The sequence below is a fragment of the Pseudochaenichthys georgianus genome, chromosome 1 (genome assembly GCF_902827115.2).
Source record: "Pseudochaenichthys georgianus chromosome 1, fPseGeo1.2, whole genome shotgun sequence".
Taxonomy (NCBI): domain Eukaryota; kingdom Metazoa; phylum Chordata; class Actinopteri; order Perciformes; family Channichthyidae; genus Pseudochaenichthys; species Pseudochaenichthys georgianus.
This window is the reverse complement of record NC_047503.1, coordinates 7862305-7882430: the sequence shown is the minus strand read 5'-3', so window position 1 is coordinate 7882430 and position 20126 is coordinate 7862305. Positions and strand designations below refer to the sequence as shown.

The window sequence follows — 20126 nt, the reverse complement described above, 5'->3', positions numbered from 1 at the left end:
GAAAGCCAGCTCCCAATACAACTTAACATAAATACAGTGTGCTTATGATTTAACACTTTCTTTTGTTTACAAGACTTGTTAGAGTTCTTAGTTTCACCGCATTTTCACAAAGTTATATTTTTGATTACGAGCTGGGAATTGCTCTTCTATCTAGTTGTGGCATTGCATTCTAGAGTTAAACAGCGCTCTCAAAACATATTTCACTGTCAACACATAACTGTTGTAAGTAATGATGCTCCATAAAGTACATTTATGTTTAGTTCAGTGCAAGAACTAAGTAAATAAAAAATGCATTTGATGTGACGGATGTGACAATTCATCTTAAGTGATTCATTCCAGACCAAGAGTGGTGCAGGAACAGGTCCAACAACCTGGAAATTAGTGAGCATCTTACAACTTCAGGTTACCCTCATCTCAAAGTTGATCTGTGATTTAGGTTAGACGCCTGCAATAGAGACCTGTGGTTAGCACAGCTGAAGAGATTTTTCCCTTTTTGTTCTATGCCATTACAATATGTCAGTAAATGTTGAAAAAAGTTGTCTACCTGTTGAATTTAGATTATGTTTGTGCAAACCGTCATTTGTGTTTATTATCATGTACTTTCAATACAGGTATTGTATTGTTTGATATCATTCACACTTTTTTTAATATTCATAGTTCTCACAGTTGTAAGGCATGGAAAGCAGCAGATAAATGATACGCCCCCCAACCAACAAACCTCAGTTTTGGTCTGTGTTTTTGTGAAGAGATAGATAAACTACAATAGTGTATAATATACATGTTGGCACATGGCAGCCATTAAGCCCAATCACCAAAGCCTGATGGGAAACTATAGGGCTAAAACTTAGAGAACATGGGAATACAAGAACATAATAGGAGTGATATAGACCCATACAACTTGGATTGTTTATTTGACACTTGTAATGCCTTTTTTTTACAACAAAGAGGATAGACTTAGTCCCATCAACAACCTTATCAGGCAAAATACAATGTAAACACATGATTACATGCGTCCCTCTTGAAAGACAAGGAGTCTTTAAATCATCTTTACATCAAACAACATCATAATTACAGGATCAGCTGTGAAGGTCTCCATTGAATTGGACTATGACATTTGCATTGCCAATTAAAATGCATCGTGTTGATTTGCCAGCACTAATGTGGCACTATGCACTTCCACTGCACAGAGGTGTTTAACTTGGCTATTAGTCACAAAGAGAAATAAGCATTTTAAATGCCACATGTTTGATTAATATACAGTTGTGTCTCATACATCGTAATCATAAGTAACCCACAAAGACTCTGAGCAGACAATTATTTGTAAACTATCAACTTATAACAATATTCAACGCTCTTTGTTCTTCCAGTGCTTGTCTGCTCACGGTTGGTAATTGACCTCAGAGGTTCCTCACCAACATAGACACTCACACACTCACAACCGTACATAAGACCTTAACAACCTTGGTCTCTGACAGAAAAAGAGTCATCGTGTGAACTTCACCGCCCAAGCAAGATCAGAGCAACATTCTAGCCACATCTTCTAAATAGCATTACTTGTATTGCCATTCTCCAAGCAGCAGCATTTGTACAAAGGCGGCAGGAAGAGCCATTGCTCATAATGATGGTAATGTGATACCGACATCATTATAAGATTTGTAGATTGCATGTTGGGTCATTTGTTGAATGCCATTCCAGGAAGTGCGTGGGTTGTTGTAAAGAAAAGAAAAGGCTCAGTTGCTTTCTCTCTTGAACGTTAAGTATTCAGTGTATCCCATGTCAAACTTAAGAGCGTGATGTGGGCACAACTAGTCTCCTGCCATGTCTTATTTTGAAACACACGCAACCAGAGCAAGAAAAAACAGCTGCTTGACAATCACCATCACGTGTTTAAATCAAAGAACCATCCATCTCCTGCTCTTTTTGTGTAATTCAAGGTCTTTTAAGGCTATTTTTACCACGATGTAGCTGCATGTTGTACCATGTTGACTTGGTCAATTAACTTGACCGGCCATCTCATCTGCTTCTCTCAGTCAACACACTTGAATAACACCTCTTTCCATCTTCCCTTTCAGACACATTCCTGCGCTTTACAGATTGCCAGGGATTCAATTTGTGCCACTGAAATGTCCCGTGCAATTTTGAACTTGATCAGCGGGTGAGATGGGACTCTGCCTGCCTGAAAGGAGACCTCTGACTGCCTTGAACAGCTATAAAAATCCCCCTTGTCAATCTAAATTGCTATGAGGGCTAATAGGTGTCAAAGGAAGCAGATAATGTATAAACACCATGACCAGCAATTGAATGCTTGTGCCTCAGACTGAAAATCTGACGGTATCAGCTTTATCTCCATGAACTCCGTCCTGCAAATTTGACTTTTTCAGATATTTGAAAGTGAATCCAGCGTCTTGCTCTTGCTTAAAACTCTCTGTGTAGTGTATATATTACCATTTGCTCCCATAACTGTGACAAATGTCCAGACCAGAGCTGATCTGTGGCTGTTGCTCCGGCTCGCAGCTCAGCCTCTAGCCGCGCTTCAGTTCTCTCCTAATAGTGTGCCCGAGCTCCTCTTACCCCACAAACCCATCACTTCGATCACCATCATTCACATCAAAGTGTCAATCACATCACAGGGCAGTGGGGCATCTGCAGTAATGTAACCAGCTGTGGCTGAAAATACAATGCATTTATATTTATGAAGAGAAAATGGCACTGCAATACCACGTATCATATGCAGTAAACGAGACAAGGCTAACCCTGATAGTGATTTCCTTTTTGATCCCAAAATCAGCAGCCTTGTCTAATATGAGCTTCATAGCAATCGTTTAACAACATTTCTATCTCTCTTAGTGCCCATTAGTAAAAAATAATTCAGGACACCGTCTCTGACAATGTCTGAGGATATGACAGACTCAGCTTGCAGCACATTAAATAAGCTTTAGTTCCATAATTTGTCTGAAGAGCTAAATCAAACTCTCTCTTCAATAATGTCCTTTCTGCAAAGAGCTTTAAATGACTGATTGTTAGACATAAATTGACATTTTTGAGAAATATGATTATTTGGCATCTTGCCAAGAGTTTTATGAACAGATCAATACCAATTTCATGTGTGTGCAATTATCTTGGCCCAGCAGAAAGACTAGAAGAGGGGGAAACTGCAGCCTGGCTCTTGTGTAGATATATGTCACCAGCACGCGTTAGCTAGCAGAAGTTCATTATTTGCTTTCTGCTCTTTTTAGATTACTGTCCAATTGCTAGCATTGTGTCATCCAGTAATCTTATCGTTCTACAACATACTCACCTCAGTGAAATTAATGTGAAATCCGAAAAACATTTTTCAAAAAAGAAAATAATACTTTAATTTCATTTCATTATTTATTTGAATAGGGACAATGCACATTAATAAACACTTAGACAAATAATGCTTCAAGTGTAAATATGCCGGATTGTAGCTTTGAGCTAATTTCCATCCGTAGTTCCTGACATACAACATACAAGTATTTACCACATGGCTGTACACTATAGCAGCAACAAACATATTAAGTGCAAGAGAAGATACAAGAGCTACCTAAAGTGCAAGAGGAGATTCCCCTGTGTTAAAGTGCATTTAGCGGTTGATTGGACGTCTGGTTGTTTCTCAACCATTCTTTGAGTTGACCTTTTAATAAACTATTGAGAGTGGGACAATCCCTTATCTCAGTTGGGAGGCTATTCCAGAATGAGCTGCCTCTAATGGAAAGTAGAGATGGCAAATCCGGAGCCTTTATGGACTCAGGGTCTTTTGAGTCAGTCATTGAAGAGATCCGGATCATACGAGTCCTTTGAGTCATATGAGTCAGCATCACCAAGAGTGTAGAAATCCTACCGGTGAAACCAAAAAGTTGTTTGCATTTCACGAGCATATTAAACTAACGTTACATTAACCTTCGCTACAGTGTATTTTACTTTAATAAAAAATGTTGATCACAAAAAAAAGGGTTATTTGCGATTTGGCGAATCTGAGTCTGCTGTTGACTCGTGCATGAGGACGAGTCTGCTGGATCTCTGGATCTGCTGCTATACGGTTATGGCTCTGAGTCCGCACGAGTCTGCCTATATTTTGCACAGTGAGTCAGGATTTGCGAATCTCTGAGTCTGCTGTTGACTCGTGCACAATAGCCGCGGGAGGTAGGGGGGCTGGAGGTGGGGCTGTGAATGGTGTACATTTGAAATACTTCATGTTACTGTTGTTGAAATCTCTCCCCACTTTTGTCCGCACCCCCTAAGTAAAATGACTTCCCAGTTCCCACGGCTATGCTCGTGCATGACGAGTCTGGATCTCTACATCTGCTATACGGTTACGGCTCTGAGCTATCCTACTACTTGCTAAAGGCTATGCAGATGGACTGGGGTACGTTGTAATGTGATTTTACATGTTATAAGGAGAGTAGCGAGTGACGCAATTTATAGTTTTAATTTGTACATCACCAGGTGTAGGACTCAAAGGGACTTGGGTTAATCGAGAGGGGAGACTCGTCACAACCAGCTCATTACTAGGATCCGGGTTAATGATCCGGATGAATCAGGACTCACCCATCTCTAATGGAAAGTACATTTTGTCCAAAAGTGGTCCGTCTATGGTGGGCTTCACAGTCTCCTCTGGTTTATGACCTAGTGCAGTGTCCAGTGTGTTTTTGTGGATGAATTCCCGTAAGGGAGAGGGAGCCAGTCCATGTAAACATTTATAAAAAAAACACATACTTTTAAAGACTTAAAATTGGTGAAACTCAAGAAATTGTGTTTTTCAAGGATGGTACAGTGGTGGTATGAATTTGGCTTTCTGTCAAACACCTTGATAGCTCTCTTGTACAGCTGTTCTATGGGTTTCAGGTTTGTGGCAAAAGCAAACGACCAGTTTGTCAAACAGTATTCAATGTGGGATAGAATCATACAGTGGAGGTATGACTTTGCAGCATTGACAGGTAAGAAGGTCTAATTTGTTTTAAAATGTTGCCAGTTGAATTAATGGTATTGGATACTTTCATAATATGTTTCTTAAAAGTCAAGTTCAAGTCCATTATCACTCCAAGATACTTGATTTTAAAAACACATTGGATCCTTTGATTTTTGACTGGTTGTTTATATTGAACATCATGCATACTGTTTTTTTTGCATTTAACTGTAAGCAAATGTTGTTCAGCCAGTGTTGAACCTTGTCCAAAGCATTTGAGAGACAGGATGAGATCATTTCAGTCTTTTTCCCGTGTACAAAGATGACCGCATCATCGGCCACATTTGCATATTCAACTCAGGACATACATTAGGCAAGTCATTAATGTACAGAGAAAACAGTAATGGTCCAATAATGGAACCTTGTGGAACCCCAACAGGGTTCACAAGGGTAGGGGGATTTGGCTCCGGTTGACCAAAACACACTGTTTTCTGTAGTAAGTAAGACTTAACTTCCACTGTATTGAATCTGCCGAAAGATTTAAATACGTCCGCTTTGTAAGGAGCACTTGGTGGTCAACAGTGTCAAAAGCCTTCCTGAGATCAAGGAAGACAGCACCTACATATGGGCTCGAGTCCAACATTACATTTAACCTTTTCCACAAGACACAGTTAAACTGTGTCAGTGGAGTGGTGAGCACGAAACCAAACTGCATTGGGTGGAGTGGAGCGAAACTTTGTCTAAGTGTTTGGTGATTAGTTTTGACACCCATTTCTAAGCTAACCTTAGAGACACAGAGGAAGATGCTGATTGGTCTGTAATTGGACATTATTGCCTTATCCCCAGATTTAAAGATCGCTGTCACCGTGGCCACCTTCCAGGATGATGGAACTTTCCCTCGTGCTGCTGCATTTACTAACCTAGTAAATGGTTGTATAGAGCGTCAATATGTGTTTTTATAAAGTTGGTGTCTAAATCATCTGCATTAGAACCTCTTAACCCTAAGATTATGTGTTTTACCTCAACCTCTGTGATTTCCCCCCAGGTCAAAAACGGGGTGTGTAATCCACAATCGGGCTAGGTGAGACCTCAGATGGCGGGAAGAGCTTTGTAATGTCCAGAGCACTATTTATGAAATACTAATTTAGAGAGTTGGTCAACACTGCAGGGTCAGGGCATCATTGATTTTTAATTATAGTACATATTTTTCCTGTTTGGTACAGTATGGTTTACCTAATAGTAACTACAGATTTGCCAAACTTTTTTACTGTTACCTTTCGCACCTTCAATTATATTGATGAAAACGTTTTGCTTTGGCCTGTCTTATTGTTTGTGTTACCTTGTGGATAGTCCGGATTTCAAGCTTTGCTTTAATAGTTGGTCTCTAGATAATAAATTCCTGCACTTGTAAATAAAGTCACTGTAGATTCAGCCAGGGAAGATGACGTTCCTTCCTGTCCCTAAGGCACCTTCTCCTTGACAAGGAAGACATTGTATCATTCATTTGAGATATAAATAGATCACTGTTTTCACCAATATCTTCAGAGGACAGAGTGTCCCCCCAATTAATCATTTTCACTGCATCCATAAAATGTTGTTGCAGGTTTTTGGGGATGAAGCGTGAACCCAAGGCAGGGGTTTTAGGTGTGGCCATGAACCTTTTTTTTGTGAGTTTCCTGGCAAAAAGGACAAGATTATGGTCAGAAAGACCATACAGGAAGTTGTAGGTTTTAACTATTCTGTCAGCTTTGTTAGTAAATACTAAATCTATCATAGTCTTGCAGGTTTTGGTTATTCTAGTCGGTCCAAGTGTGCTTGCTTTTCTCTTTGAAAGTCATCACAAAACGGCATTGTAATACACGGTTCGGCTGCATTAAATATGACACATCTGCCTTAGTTCTTTATTTATAGAGCCCTAATTGGAAGACTTCTAGAAAAACTGCCACCGAAACTGAATATGTGCCGTGTATTATAAATATATCAGCAATTAAACAACATCTTCAATTTCTCTTCACACAATACGTCTCCTTGCAGTATCAACATAATTCGGCTGACTTTTATATTTGATCCAATTGGTAGATAGGTTATATTTACACCATAACGTGTGCACAGCTGATAGACAGGGACTTGTAGTTTTTAAGGAGTAAGATATTACTGATATTCTCTGAATATAAGAATAGTGAGGGGTTTTTGGGTGATGAAAGACACATCTATGGATTCAGAATTTCATAGCTTAACATAAATGACGGATAAACCTTTCCGTCTATGATGTTTTACAAATCAGATATTAATGTGGAGAACTACAACATGTGAAATAATATAGCAATATCCTGTACTATTATGTGAAAACATGAATAAAACTACACACTTCAGATGTTTATACATACATAAGTGTCTTACACTAATAATACAAAGTTATTATGGCATTTTATGCGTGTTGTACCTTATTTGTAACATCTTCTGACTTTTCCAACTCCTCAACAGTTGCCTATATTTGACTGTTGCAGGTGTAGGTTCAACTAATTAAACATATGTGTGGATAACAACAATACATCCATCATGAACGAAGCTGGAAACTTATACTGGAAAGTATAATTGATTGTGTTAACACTTTAAAACTTGACCGTTGTTTAACCCGCACCGCCTAGTGGTTTAAAGCACATTATTGAATTTTGTGTTGAATATGTTTATATTTACATACTTTCATAAGGGGAAAGTAGAAAGATCAATGATAGACATATAGAATATACAAAATTAAGAAGATACTGTAAGTGATCTCTACAATAAAACAGTTTAGTGCCGGATGTATCAAATATATTAATAGGAGGATGTGCAAAACAGAAAAACTAATTACCTTTATTTAATCATTAAAGAATACTTAGTTTAAGGTCTTCTTTCAAATAAGAAAAAAGCTTTTTGGGGTATCGACAGATAAAGAATAAGCCTGACAAAGTACTTAACGTCTAATATATTGCTTTCCTGCAATGTTAACTATATTGAAGCACTTATTTTAACTGATAGTATACATATTAATTATACTCTTATAAGATGTATGTAGATAGTATAAGAAATGTGCAGAATATGATAGTTTAATGGTGGGAGGTATACACACATATTGATAGAGGTCTTGTAATGCACTGTTGAGGAACCTGCGACCCAAGTTCTCATTCATAACACTCCGTTCGATGTCTCACTATGGGATGCGCCTCATCGCGGAGCAAACAGAAGCATCAATCTCATTACGCCAATCCTGATTGGCTGGTGATCTTGACGTCAACGTCAGGGGAAATCAACCCCCTATAAGTAGCTTGCGCCACGACGCATGCGTCATTCAAACACCTCTTCTCGCTTCAGAGCACATCTCTAATAGTAGCCGGGCTAGCTTAACAGTCCACAGACTGAACCAAAGCTAATTTCGGTCGACGGGCGTTAGCCGGCTACCCTATTCTCTCACAGAAGAGTATTATAGTCAACCTCGCCGTTCTTTCCTCTGGAGTAAGGTAAGGTTTTGACTTCAAGTAGCAACACACCAGTCGCTAACTTGTGTTTTTCCCCTCACTACCGACACCACGGTAGCAGGAGGACACTTTTTTTCTCTCTCTTCCACGGAGGAGAAAAGGATTACAGGAATATTACCATACCAGGTAATATCCTTGAGAGAAAAAGACCCACACTGTCCTTTTTTCCCCGGATTAAAGACAGATCGGTAAACACTTTTTTCTCGAACGTACCTGTCATGAGCGGACCCTCTCCACGCCTCACGGCGAACGAGATGGATGCCTCTCCCCCTCACACCAGAGGAGTCAGGAACTCGGAGGCTCGGCGCTGCGGTTGCGGATTGAAAGTGTCAGGCACAGATTCACACCAGATCTGTTCGTCCTGCCTCGGGCTGGAACACGCCCAGGAGGCCATCGACAACCCCCGGCTCGTGCGGACATTGTGCCCCGCCTCACGTTGAAGAGCCTCCACCGAAGGTTAGCGCAACAAGTTAACCTGTCGGGACGGGGACCCCCTCATGTCCACTGATCTGCCGACCGGCAATCAAGACACGGGGGCGTCTGCACAGAGATGGAGCCCCTCCACTGCGGTCTTGGGCTCACCGACAGCGGCACCCGCAGAACCGGAATCCCGCGCCATATCAGGCCGAGATCCGGTGGCGGCAAGAAACGCGGGAACGGGGCCCCACGCTATACCAAGCTGGGGCTCCCGACTGGACCTCACCATGGTTTCACCCGCGGAAGATGTCCTGGAGTTAGACTGCATGGAGGACGAAGAGTACACTTCTGAGTTCCTCCTGTCTGACTCGGATGAGCAGGAAGACGACATCTTCATGTCATCGGCTCAGGCTGCAAAGCCGGGAGGGTTGCCAACTTTGGGTACCTGGCTGGAGTGAGATTTTGATATCATGGGTTTAATTACACATATGCGCACTAAATGACTGCTATCGTGTCAGTAGCGAGACCTTTGCATATATATAGGATATATATACAATATATACAAATACATAATATTGGACACAGACTATAAAGGGCACAAAGTTTCATTCACTAATGAAAGTTAAACACATGTTTGTTTCCACTGTTTTATTGTGTGCATAGGTCTGTCTCGATAATCAATTAATTGACTTATCGTACGATAAATACAAATGAACTTGATAACTTTTCTGACCTTGATACATTTCAATTTACTGTACATGAGGATGTGACTAGCAGTTTGAAAGGATGTACTTGAATTATTATTATGTATTATCATTATGTCAGTGGTCTAAAATGGTCATAAAACGGTGCCGACAATATCATCGTTTATCGCAATAATTTCCGGGAAAATGTATCCAACAAAATGAATAATCGTGAGAGGCCTATGAAACACACACACACAAACAAATCTACAGACTTACTCCAAACTGCCAAGTATATTAATTAACACACTCTCACTCTCATATACTCTTTGACTCTAGTTTAGCCTAGGAGAACAATAAACAGAAGACTTTTACTTGTTATCATTTCTACTGGATCTTAGATCTGCGCATGCGCAATACGGGTCGGGGATTGACCAACCGGGCTCCCACTGCTCTGCTGTCTGTTAACGTTGTTAAGAGTGGTGGGGAGGGAGTGGATCGACGGCTTGAGCAGCTGTCACCTCAACATTGTAAATAACCAACCAAAAAACGATCGCCGGTTCATCTTGTTTTTGGCGTGAGAATAGTTTGGGCAGCGTGAGAGAGTGACAATTAAGAGTGAAGCGTGTGTCACACGCCAGATGCGTGAGAAGTTGGCAACCCTGTGCAAGATGTTGCGTCTGCCCCTATGGTCTTCCCCCGGGAGTCTCACAGTAATAAGAGCGCTGTTAGGAGACGATGACGAGGGGCATTCACAGTGGCCAATCAGAGTGGTACTCAAACCAGATGTGTCACATGGGATGAGGGTTCCCAACCAACCAGAATTGTTTAACTAAAGGAAGTAGCGTAATTCATATACCAATAGCAGCACCGTTGCTTAACGGTATACAAATACCATCCAATCAGGTACCGGTACTGACTTAGTACCGGTTCTCGATACCCATCCCTACTTACAGGTGTTGGCAAACACAACTGTCCACTCATTGTGCTGCATTATTTGAACGACACCAACAAATAAGGTGAAAGTTTGAAATATTTGAACCGTTAAGCACAGCAACAAATTATAAAATCCAAGCCAAACAAAGACGTAGCACTAACACAAGGCTAGGTTAGAATGTGTTCATTGAGCCTCACCCAAAGCATTAGTATGCTACAAAGTGATTTATTTTTAGATGATCAAATATCATCTAACCAGCGCCCCCAAAGCTGCATTAACATGATACCAGACAGCTGTTTGTAGCGCCGCAAGGTAGCAGGGAGGTAACCAAGAAACAAAACTAACTTCCTGTTTTCACCGCATTTCCCAATAAGCAAAGAGAACATCGCATATCACGTGAATGCAGCTTTCCACACACCTTCAAGCTTTTTTAATTAGGATACATTATTCTATCTTTCGAATCAAACAATCTGATCAAAACGTTTTCAGACCGCTACTTTCCATCACTAGTTGTCCATGCAATGCCAACATGTGTGCTAAAAAGGCAACCAATGAACTAGTAACTCATAAACCTCCAGTACCCTTCATGAGGTTCTCCCTGCTGCTGGTGAATTAATTCATGTGAGTACACCACAAGATAAATTCTCCCCACTTACTGTAAATTGAAGGGGCCACAGAATGAGTGGGCGGTGAACAATTACACAAGAGGAAATGTTGGTCATTGCACGATTGAAAAAAGACCATAAGAGGGAGAAACATAAAGGTGAAAGTAAGAGGAACGATTCCTTCAGCAGCACCTAAGGGCACAAATTAAGTCTGTACCTGAAGCATCACAGGCTTGACTGAGAGTGCCCCACAGAGTGTAATATTTCTGTCATGCCTATATGGAGGCTTTGAATCCTCTAAGACAGATAGTTTTACGGCATATAACTTTAAATTAAAGGGAATAATGACTTATTTGTGACAGTTTCTCATGGGATTTTAAGCTTCTAAAAGGAAAGCAGAACTGGGAAGCTAGTTTGTTTACGGGCAGGCTGATAGCAAGTAAACGCTGCTTATTGAAGCATCACAGCGTCCGCCTGCTTGATCACTCCTGGGCATGTACCCCAAGGACCGCTTAGCCCCACACAGTGGCTATGATTATGTTTCTTTTTTTCCCCTGTATTCTCTCCTCTTAGCAGGATGTGTTGAGTTACAGGTCTGAACCGCATAGATTAGACTCCGCCTAGTGTTGCAACGGAATGTTCGCAACCTGATTCGGAAGCTTACATTGGAATTGTTACACGGGACGATGTGGCCAGGACACAAGGAGGTGCATGTGAGCGTAGAGAAAGGAATAAGAGGGAGAACAGATTTAAGAAAATAAAATCATAAGAGACGCAGAACTTTCAAATAAAGTCCTTGTCAGGTAAATGGATCAAATGTGACCAAATCTAAGCCCCACATGAACATATTGATGGCTCAAGAGTGTATAGTAAACCTTTATCTATAATTAAAATAACTAATCTTTGTTAAGATTTCGATTTTCTGTTTTTTTCTCCATTATTTAAAAAGGGATAGACAGAAGTTTAATAAATATGTCCAATCACTTGCATCCAAAATGTGTGACTGTTTACATCAACACGTGACTCATTAAGCATATTTAAAACAACTGAAAACATAATCTACAGTGTTTGTGGTACGATACTTAGGCCTGTCACGATAATTAATTTAGTTGGACGATACATTTTTTCGGAAATTATTGCGATAAACGATAACATTGTCGGCACCGTTGAAAGACCATTTTAGACCACTGACATAATGATAATATATAATAATAATTTAAGTACATCCTTTCAAACATAACTTTTGATTGAACATTCAACATTGCAAATGAAATGTGAAATAATATTCAAATATATAAATGATATATAATAAATAAAACAAATTCAATTATAACAAATTAATTAAATCACACACAACCAAAACAATCAATTAAATAGACTCAGGCTGGAAAACAGAGCTCTCTCTCTCTCATACAGTATACATATATATATATATATATATATAAATATGAGCACACATTGTCTCAGAAGCAAAAAAAACCTCCTTAAAACAACAGTCAAGTGTACAGTCCACTGTCCATACAAAGACCCAGATGCCTCAACAGGCCATATCCAAATCTGTATTTCAAAGATTTCGAGCAAGGACCACCAACATGTTTGCATCGTCGGGCAAATGCATCTTTGATTGCAAACTGTCGGGAAGCTGGGGGCTCTCCATCTCCAGCTGCCTGCTCCCAGCTGGGAAAATTGAATGGGGTGGTTGTGTTTCAGGTGCAGTTTAAGGTTGGTCGTATTGCTAGCTTTTGTTGCTAACTTTTTTAAACAAATGCAACACACTGCCCGGCCCATTCAAGTCCGTAGGTTCGCCTCGTTGATTTGGCTTAAATCCAAAATATGCCCACACCGGAGATGTGGTATTAGGTTTTGCTACCAATTCCATTTAACTTCAAATTCCTCTTGAGAAAGCCACACGTTGTCTCCTGCTTGTCTCTATATTATTAATTTGGCTGCTACACTGTTCCACGCAGAGTTTCGTGACTTGGCTGTGTGTAAGCCCCGCCCCTCACAGCGCACCAGGCTAAAATGCTGGTCACATCCTTATGTAAACAAACACGCATGTAAACAGCAATTTATCAAGCTCAGAAAAGTTACCGAGTCCATTTTTTATTTATCGTACGATAAGTCGATTTATTGATTATCGCGACAGGGCCTAACAATAGTATTCATAAAATTGTAACAAAAACACACCATATGCTGGTTTCTTCCCACCTGAAAACATATCTAAAGTGACAGGCCCAATAACTGTTTTTATTAAAAAAAAAAAAAAAAAAGTCTTTCCTCTCAACAACTAATAGTCAAGTACAATGCCAAACGATTTTACAGGTCATTTACGCTGTAACCCTCCACTCAAGTCTTACATACCATAACATAGAAAATATCTTTCTCTGGTGGCTGCATGAACATAAGTAGAAACCACTTTCCCTGATTGTCAGTTGAGCATATGTCTGTTCCAAATAAACACGTCTGATTCCTGCCATCTTGGATAAGCAGGTTGTGATTGTGTTTGATTTATAACTCGTCCTACGACTCCACGTGGCATTAACAACCCTCAGGTGTCTGGAAATCAGCAGATCATGAAGGCTTGATGGTGTGGAGAGAACTCCACTACAGAGGAGATATGCAACTTTTGTAAAATGAATATTTAGTTTGCGGTAAATTGGGCACTGCCATGGCTATCAAAACGCATACACAACCTGAAATAGATCTCCTCAACACCTCGAGAGTTGGTGTGAGACGGCAGATGTGAGTATGTTTCTCACAACGCTTCAAAGAGCACCGTGTGAGAGACTGTTCATTCATTTTTGAGAAAATCTTTTGATATATTAAATTGAAATGGAGGATTCGGATGATTTCCTTTTTAATCATATCACCGATATTGGGAGAAATGGGGGGCCCCGGTGAGCAGTGCTGGGGGCTAGTGCCTAGCTCAAGGGAACTTTAACTTGGTCTGTTGTGGGACTTGAACCCACGACCCTCAGGTTCCAATGCCAAGTCCCTACAGACCGAGCATTGGAATCCAACAAAAAATGTTTTCTGTTTAATTTCTTATTGACATGCTTCGCCAGACGGACATGTCCAATAAAACGTTTCTGTAACCATCAAAGCTCAAGCGTAAACTTCTACGACTGATGGGCGATATGACAGCCAGAATCCACCTGAGTGACAGAACATGGTTCTAAATGGCTGACATTTCATAATGTAAATAACAGTGTCCGGGTGCATATTGTATATCCATCTGAGCAATATGCCAGCGGGCCCCACGGTGGGACTGCTCTTTGACTTTAACCTTTTTCTCAGAATCTGCCAGTAAGAACTCAGCGGGTATTTGTTTGATCAGATGTATTTCTCTTTGTTTCCATAATTGAAGACAGGAGTTGAATGGAAAACAGTGGCCATGTATAATTCTGACGGAGAGATGTGAAAAGATGAAAAGGTAAATATAACAAATGTGTTCAAATACAGGCACAATAGTGACTTGATTTTTGGGACCAGTCGGGATTGCAGATTGAATTACTAACTCTAATTTAAGTTAACATTTTCATGACAATGATTTCTTGAAGTTTGGGATTTCAGTATTGCTGTTGGGTCTTTTAGTCCAGTGTGTTTTAAGGGAGACATGCTCAGGAGTGACTTTATTTTCTGAACCAGACCGGACTACAGATTGACATCCTAACCCAAACCCTACTTTGAGTTCAGCAACTGTATACACATTAATGGATCTCTTATTATAACCCAGTGATATGAAAGCTATTATTCCGAAAATTGCCGTACTGCATTATTACTACTTAGATGTGGTACTTTGAGTATATTCTGATGCTAATGATGCCGTACTTTCAGTTAGGTAACAAACAATAAATGCAAGGGTTGTACTTGTAACTGAGTATGTAAAACACGTGGGTTTGCTATCCTGGCTCGAAAATGGTGGAATGAGCTCCCCATTGAAAATCAGGACAGCAGAAAGCTTACACACCTTCCGGCGCAGACTGAAAACTCATCTCTTTCGACTCCACTTCGAGCGATAGAATGACTAACAAAGAACTGCTAACAGAGCACTATACTAATAAAGGACTGGCTTATCTAAAGCCAGTTGAGTGGCACTTGAAATGTTGGCTCTATGAAACCTGATGTTCTTATATGATTCTGTTTTCTTCAAGGTTGTGTCTTCCTGGTCGAATGTCCTTATTGTAAGTCGCTTTGGATAAAAGCGTCAGCTAAATGCAATGTAATGTAATGTAATGTATACACTGTAGTATACTTCTACTATGTAAAGGGACTTATTCCACCATTGAACATTCCAATTATTATGACACTAGTCTCCGCTCAGGCCTTTCTGGCTATCATAAATGTTATCCCTTGAGTAACACCTCTACTGTATTAGGCTATTGTCTGTAGTTCTTTAACAGCTGGATGTTGTACTTTTTATGAAATAATTTTACTTTGTCACACCCATTTTTTAGATCTATACAGTTGAGTACAACGCATTCAGTTCTCTGAGCACTGTCAAATGGTTTTAAAGAGACTGAAGGGAAATCAGTAGCAGAAGCAGTAGACAGAACAAAGGAACCATCCTAAAGTGGATTCCAATAAAACATTTATTCTATCCAAAATTACAGGGTACATACTGAAAGGAATAGTACAAAAAACATTTATCATTCTTTCCATTGGGACATTTCCTAATGTAGTACAAGCAGGCATTGGGAGTACATGATTAAATGTAATGGAATTATGTAATCGGGAAACAAAAAAAGGTAGTGATGTTCCCTTATAGTTATAAAAATGTTGATGAGATTACTTTTACTTTTCTAAAATAATGGGGATTACTGGCAGAATTAGGGTTAAAATAAAGATTGATATATTAGCTAGACGTACTGCCTCTTTGGTTTTTATTTAGGCTACTTACATACATGTGTATTTTAAAAGTCATGATCATATCATTGACCCCTTGAAAACGTTCCCTAAAGTGAAATTGGAAAATTAAGGTTTTTTTTTTTCTTTCTTGTTTTGCTCCAATACTTTCATTTAAATGAATATTGCAAGCACAAATACACGGCACTGCTAATTGAGTGAAGCCTGCGGTGTCTCCGTGTCTACGTCTCCAATCTGCATGCCTGGCCTATTATGTTCCCATCATTTACTACTCCATTCAGCTGCTGTGTGTATGTATTTTTACTCATACTACATCTTTCCCTACTATGAGTCATAATTACACCCTCGGATGCAATGTGTCATTCATGCTCACAGTAATGCGGGCGGTTAAAAGATCTGCTTTGTAAATGCATTTAAGGTTAAATATTAAGAGCCGCAAACCCTTATCTGTATCTTCTTCACGTTTACTCCGTGGCATGTTGTGGAGTCATCTGTTTATTTATACAGCGGCTCAGATTGTAAAGAGCGAGGACGTCTGTTCCTGCTTATAGCAGCGACTCTAGCATGCTCTATTGTCGCACGCCTCGAGTAAGTTGTTTGTGTCGACTGAAAGAATAGGGGCAAATTGTTTCCTAGTTACACAAGTAGCATCTATTCCCATCACAAAATCAAACAGGGCTATTCAATATTAATGACTGTTTTGTTTGGAGCGTAAACATACATTGGCAGAAAAAGGAAATAAGCATGGAAATTGTGCATTTTTCTGACATTTTCAGGATTTTTTGCCTCCTTTATAAGGTCACTTTTTGTCGTGAGCTACAGTAGTTTGTCAATGCGGAAACACCTGAGGCGCGGATAGAGTTTCAGTCAGTGGTGGAGTGGAGGGCATGGGAGCTGGTGATACGTGTTTGACTGTAATTGGCTTTGTTACAGACAGGGATAAGTGCTGTGGGTGTTACATTGAGCTGTGGAACAATAAGGACATTGACTCACAGAGAATAGTTTGAGGACAAACGTTAACAACATTTAAAAAAATCAGGGCCGCACATTTTCTGGGCTAAAATAAATGTTTTATCCATATTCTTCCCTTTGATTCTCACTCTGTGGTAATTATCTTTTAAGAAGAGAAGTGTTGAGATATCAGCGCTCGCAGCAAACGAATACATTTGAATTGTGCTCCAGTGTTTTACTACCCACAGACTTTCTTCTTTCCATGTTAATTAAAGTTAAAAGCAATAATCTCAAAATGCATTTAGGCTGAGATTATCACATGAGATTCAACAGAAAGCATGTATTCATGCTCAGATTCAACACAAGAAAAAGCTTTCTCTTCGCCTCCTACAGCGAACACTTGTTGTCTTTTGAAGAATGCACAACATGCTGCATTAAAAGGCAGCAGAGCAGGTACAAGTGATGAAATGTGTAGGGCCATGGATGGCACCGTGCAGAATACCAGCAACAGTGTTGGGGAAGACGCTTCACATTAATGCTTCAAGAAGACGGGCTAAAAGTGGGATTCTGGGTCCAACCTGGCCTGGGACCATGTGCTGCCATCAGCCCCTCTGTGTCACCCTTTCCTCCATCACTTCAATAAAGGCACAGGTTGCCCAAAATTAAAAAACAGATTCCATCAGAATTAAAATAACTATATGCACTTTAATGCAAACTAAAATCATACAGGGCTGACAAATGTGTAAGAGCATTGATTGACCACACATTTTATAATCATAACTTCTTGGATGATGATATCCTCCATCAGTTATGTTTCTTTCCTTGAATTTCAATTGCATTAATTGAAGTGATTGCTTAATGTTTTCTGTTGTACCACCTTGTACAATGTGCTTTGGCAATATTGTCTTTTTGCCAATAAAGCTTCTTTGATTTTGATCATTTTAGCATCATTGCCCTCATTATCATTGTCAAAATATATGCATATCATCATGGTGTGATTTTTAAAGAGGATCAGTACGGGATGTTTTGCAGCTCCACAATGCAAAATGGTACTTTAATACATATTTAGTCTTTCACAAATATTTTGCTTCCTGCGACTCGAATATGTTGCAGTCTTTATCCTATTCATTTGTGATTTATACATAATATCCATGTTCCAACCCTCTGTTGGAGCTGAACTCAGGTGAAGGACATATTTACCTCATGAGGATTTGCTCTCTATCTTTAAATGTTGTACTGTTTGATTGACAAAAAAAGTTACGATGTGTCACATTTCGCTCTGCTTTTGGTAGATGCATGTCACAACCAGCTCTTTGCATCTGCACTAACAACTCTTGAGTCTGAGCACCTGATAAAAGAACCCCTCATCTCCCCATTCCTGCAATTAAATGAAAGAACCTCACACCCTCTAGCAAAGAGGCCAGGAAGCAGGCAGGTGCTTCAGCCCTTTGGCAGAGGAAACCTGGCTTTAGAGGAGGAAGGAGGGACGGCTGGAATTGCTTAACCTCTCCCATAACCTGCAGCTCCTTGAGAATCCTCCCCTCTGGTCAGAGACGCTCCGTGATCAACATGAACAGCTTCAGCCTGACATCGGTTCAGCTGCTCGAACTGAAGAAGCTCCTGAAGTAAACTAAACCCCCACTGTCTCTCTCTGCAACTCAAATAATAAAAGCCATGACCAGACCAGTATAATTTTGAATGTGTAAAATCTAAATTACAGGGGAAAAACTTGAAACACTTTACAATTTCATGCTGAAAATTCCCAGAGGAAGCCATTTCACTCAAGAAAGATAGGGCTTAATAACATGAGAATATGACTCAATCTGGTGAAAATAGTTAGCCATTTTGAAGCCATGGCTCTATATTTAAAAGCCTCATGATATAATAAATGCTTCATATATTTCTGAAACTTACCTCTCATGTGGTAAAATAGTTAACCATTTGTAAGCCATTGCTCTATATGTAAAGGTTTCATAATAAAATAAATGCTTTATTGGTCGTGGGAATAATATCTTTCTGAAACCCTAAGTATTTTACCTCTCGTGATAAAATACATGTTTAGTGTTAGACAAATTATGATAACAATTAGTGTGGACTCTCTCTTTCTCACACACACATTTTTTCCATCAGACACAGATTACTCTCTCCTGAGGTGGCTCGTGCCCACCTGATGGACAAATATACGCGCACATGCTCTAGGGGGATTGTGTCCAGTGATGCTTAAAGTGGACATAAGAAGTCACTTACACTGCTGTTCTGGCCGGACCAGTGCACCATAGCCTGGTTGTGAGAGGAGTCCCCGGTCAAGGCGAACGTTGTGCTGTCAACTTTCAGCTCGTCGTGCCTCGGAGTTCCGGCTCCTCTCCGGTCCTCTCCGCTCCAGCGCGGAACTCTGCGCGCGCCCTCTCCCGGGTCCTGACTCTGGGCTGGGGATGTGATTTCCTCCCCGTCATCACTGCTCCTCCTGGCACGCTTTCTGCTAAAAGTCAAACCCGGGCTGCTCTCCTGACTCGTTTTGACATTGGAAACTTTCATTTTCTCGCTCTCAACATTTTTGTTTTTTGCGTCTATATTCCGTCTCGGCTCCGTGTGTTCCGCCGGAGCTGGAGCGCATTCAACGGAGCCAGCTGCACAGGGGAACCGCACACTTTCCGCACTAGCAGATCTCCCTGCCCCGTCTCCCTGTCCAACAACCTCTCTCTTTAATCCTGTTGCGGACTCACTCGTGTCGAATTTTAGCATTAATTCCCGAGAGCGCCACTTATTTCCAGACTGGCAAGACCTGCAAGTTATCTCCGCTTCGGCGGCTTGGAACATCATCAAAATCAAAAAGCAAAACGCAAGGTGCCACTTTGGGCTAAATATGAGCTCCTTCTCCATTGCTGGCGGCAGAGAAAGATGCAGAGGATGTAAGAAGTCCTTTTTATCCTCCACTCTTCTCTCCTGCCTGTATGGGTGTAAATTGCCACTCGGATGTGGGAAGAGGAAGTGCTGCTGCAAGTTGTGGCGGTGCTCAAATGCAGTGTGGTGTAAAAAAAAAGTGGTCCAAGTTGAAGGATTTGATCAAATTAAGCCCCGCACGAATAGGGGAGGAGCTGAAGTCTGAGAGATGGAGGATATGTTGGACTGACTTTCTCCATATGTGTATAGTCCACCATATGCTCAGCTATAATTAAAGCAGTCAGTAATGTAGTCATTTTGTTCTGCTGCTCTTTTATTTCT

General features: G+C 40.4%; 1 protein-coding gene across 3 annotated transcripts in view; it reads right to left on the bottom strand.

The window, feature by feature from the left end:
* sorcs1 (sortilin-related VPS10 domain containing receptor 1) overlaps window positions 1–19910 on the bottom strand; it is a 273677-nt gene extending 253767 nt beyond the window's left edge. For all 3 annotated transcript variants that reach the window (XM_034082138.2, XM_034082207.2, XM_034082291.2), the window contains exon 1: window positions 19152–19910. In XM_034082138.2, coding sequence (XP_033938029.1) covers window positions 19152–19784 — 633 coding nt within the window. In that variant the 5' untranslated portion in view covers window positions 19785–19910. The remainder of the gene's footprint in view (window positions 1–19151) is intronic.
* Between the last annotated feature and the right edge of the window lie 216 nt (window positions 19911–20126).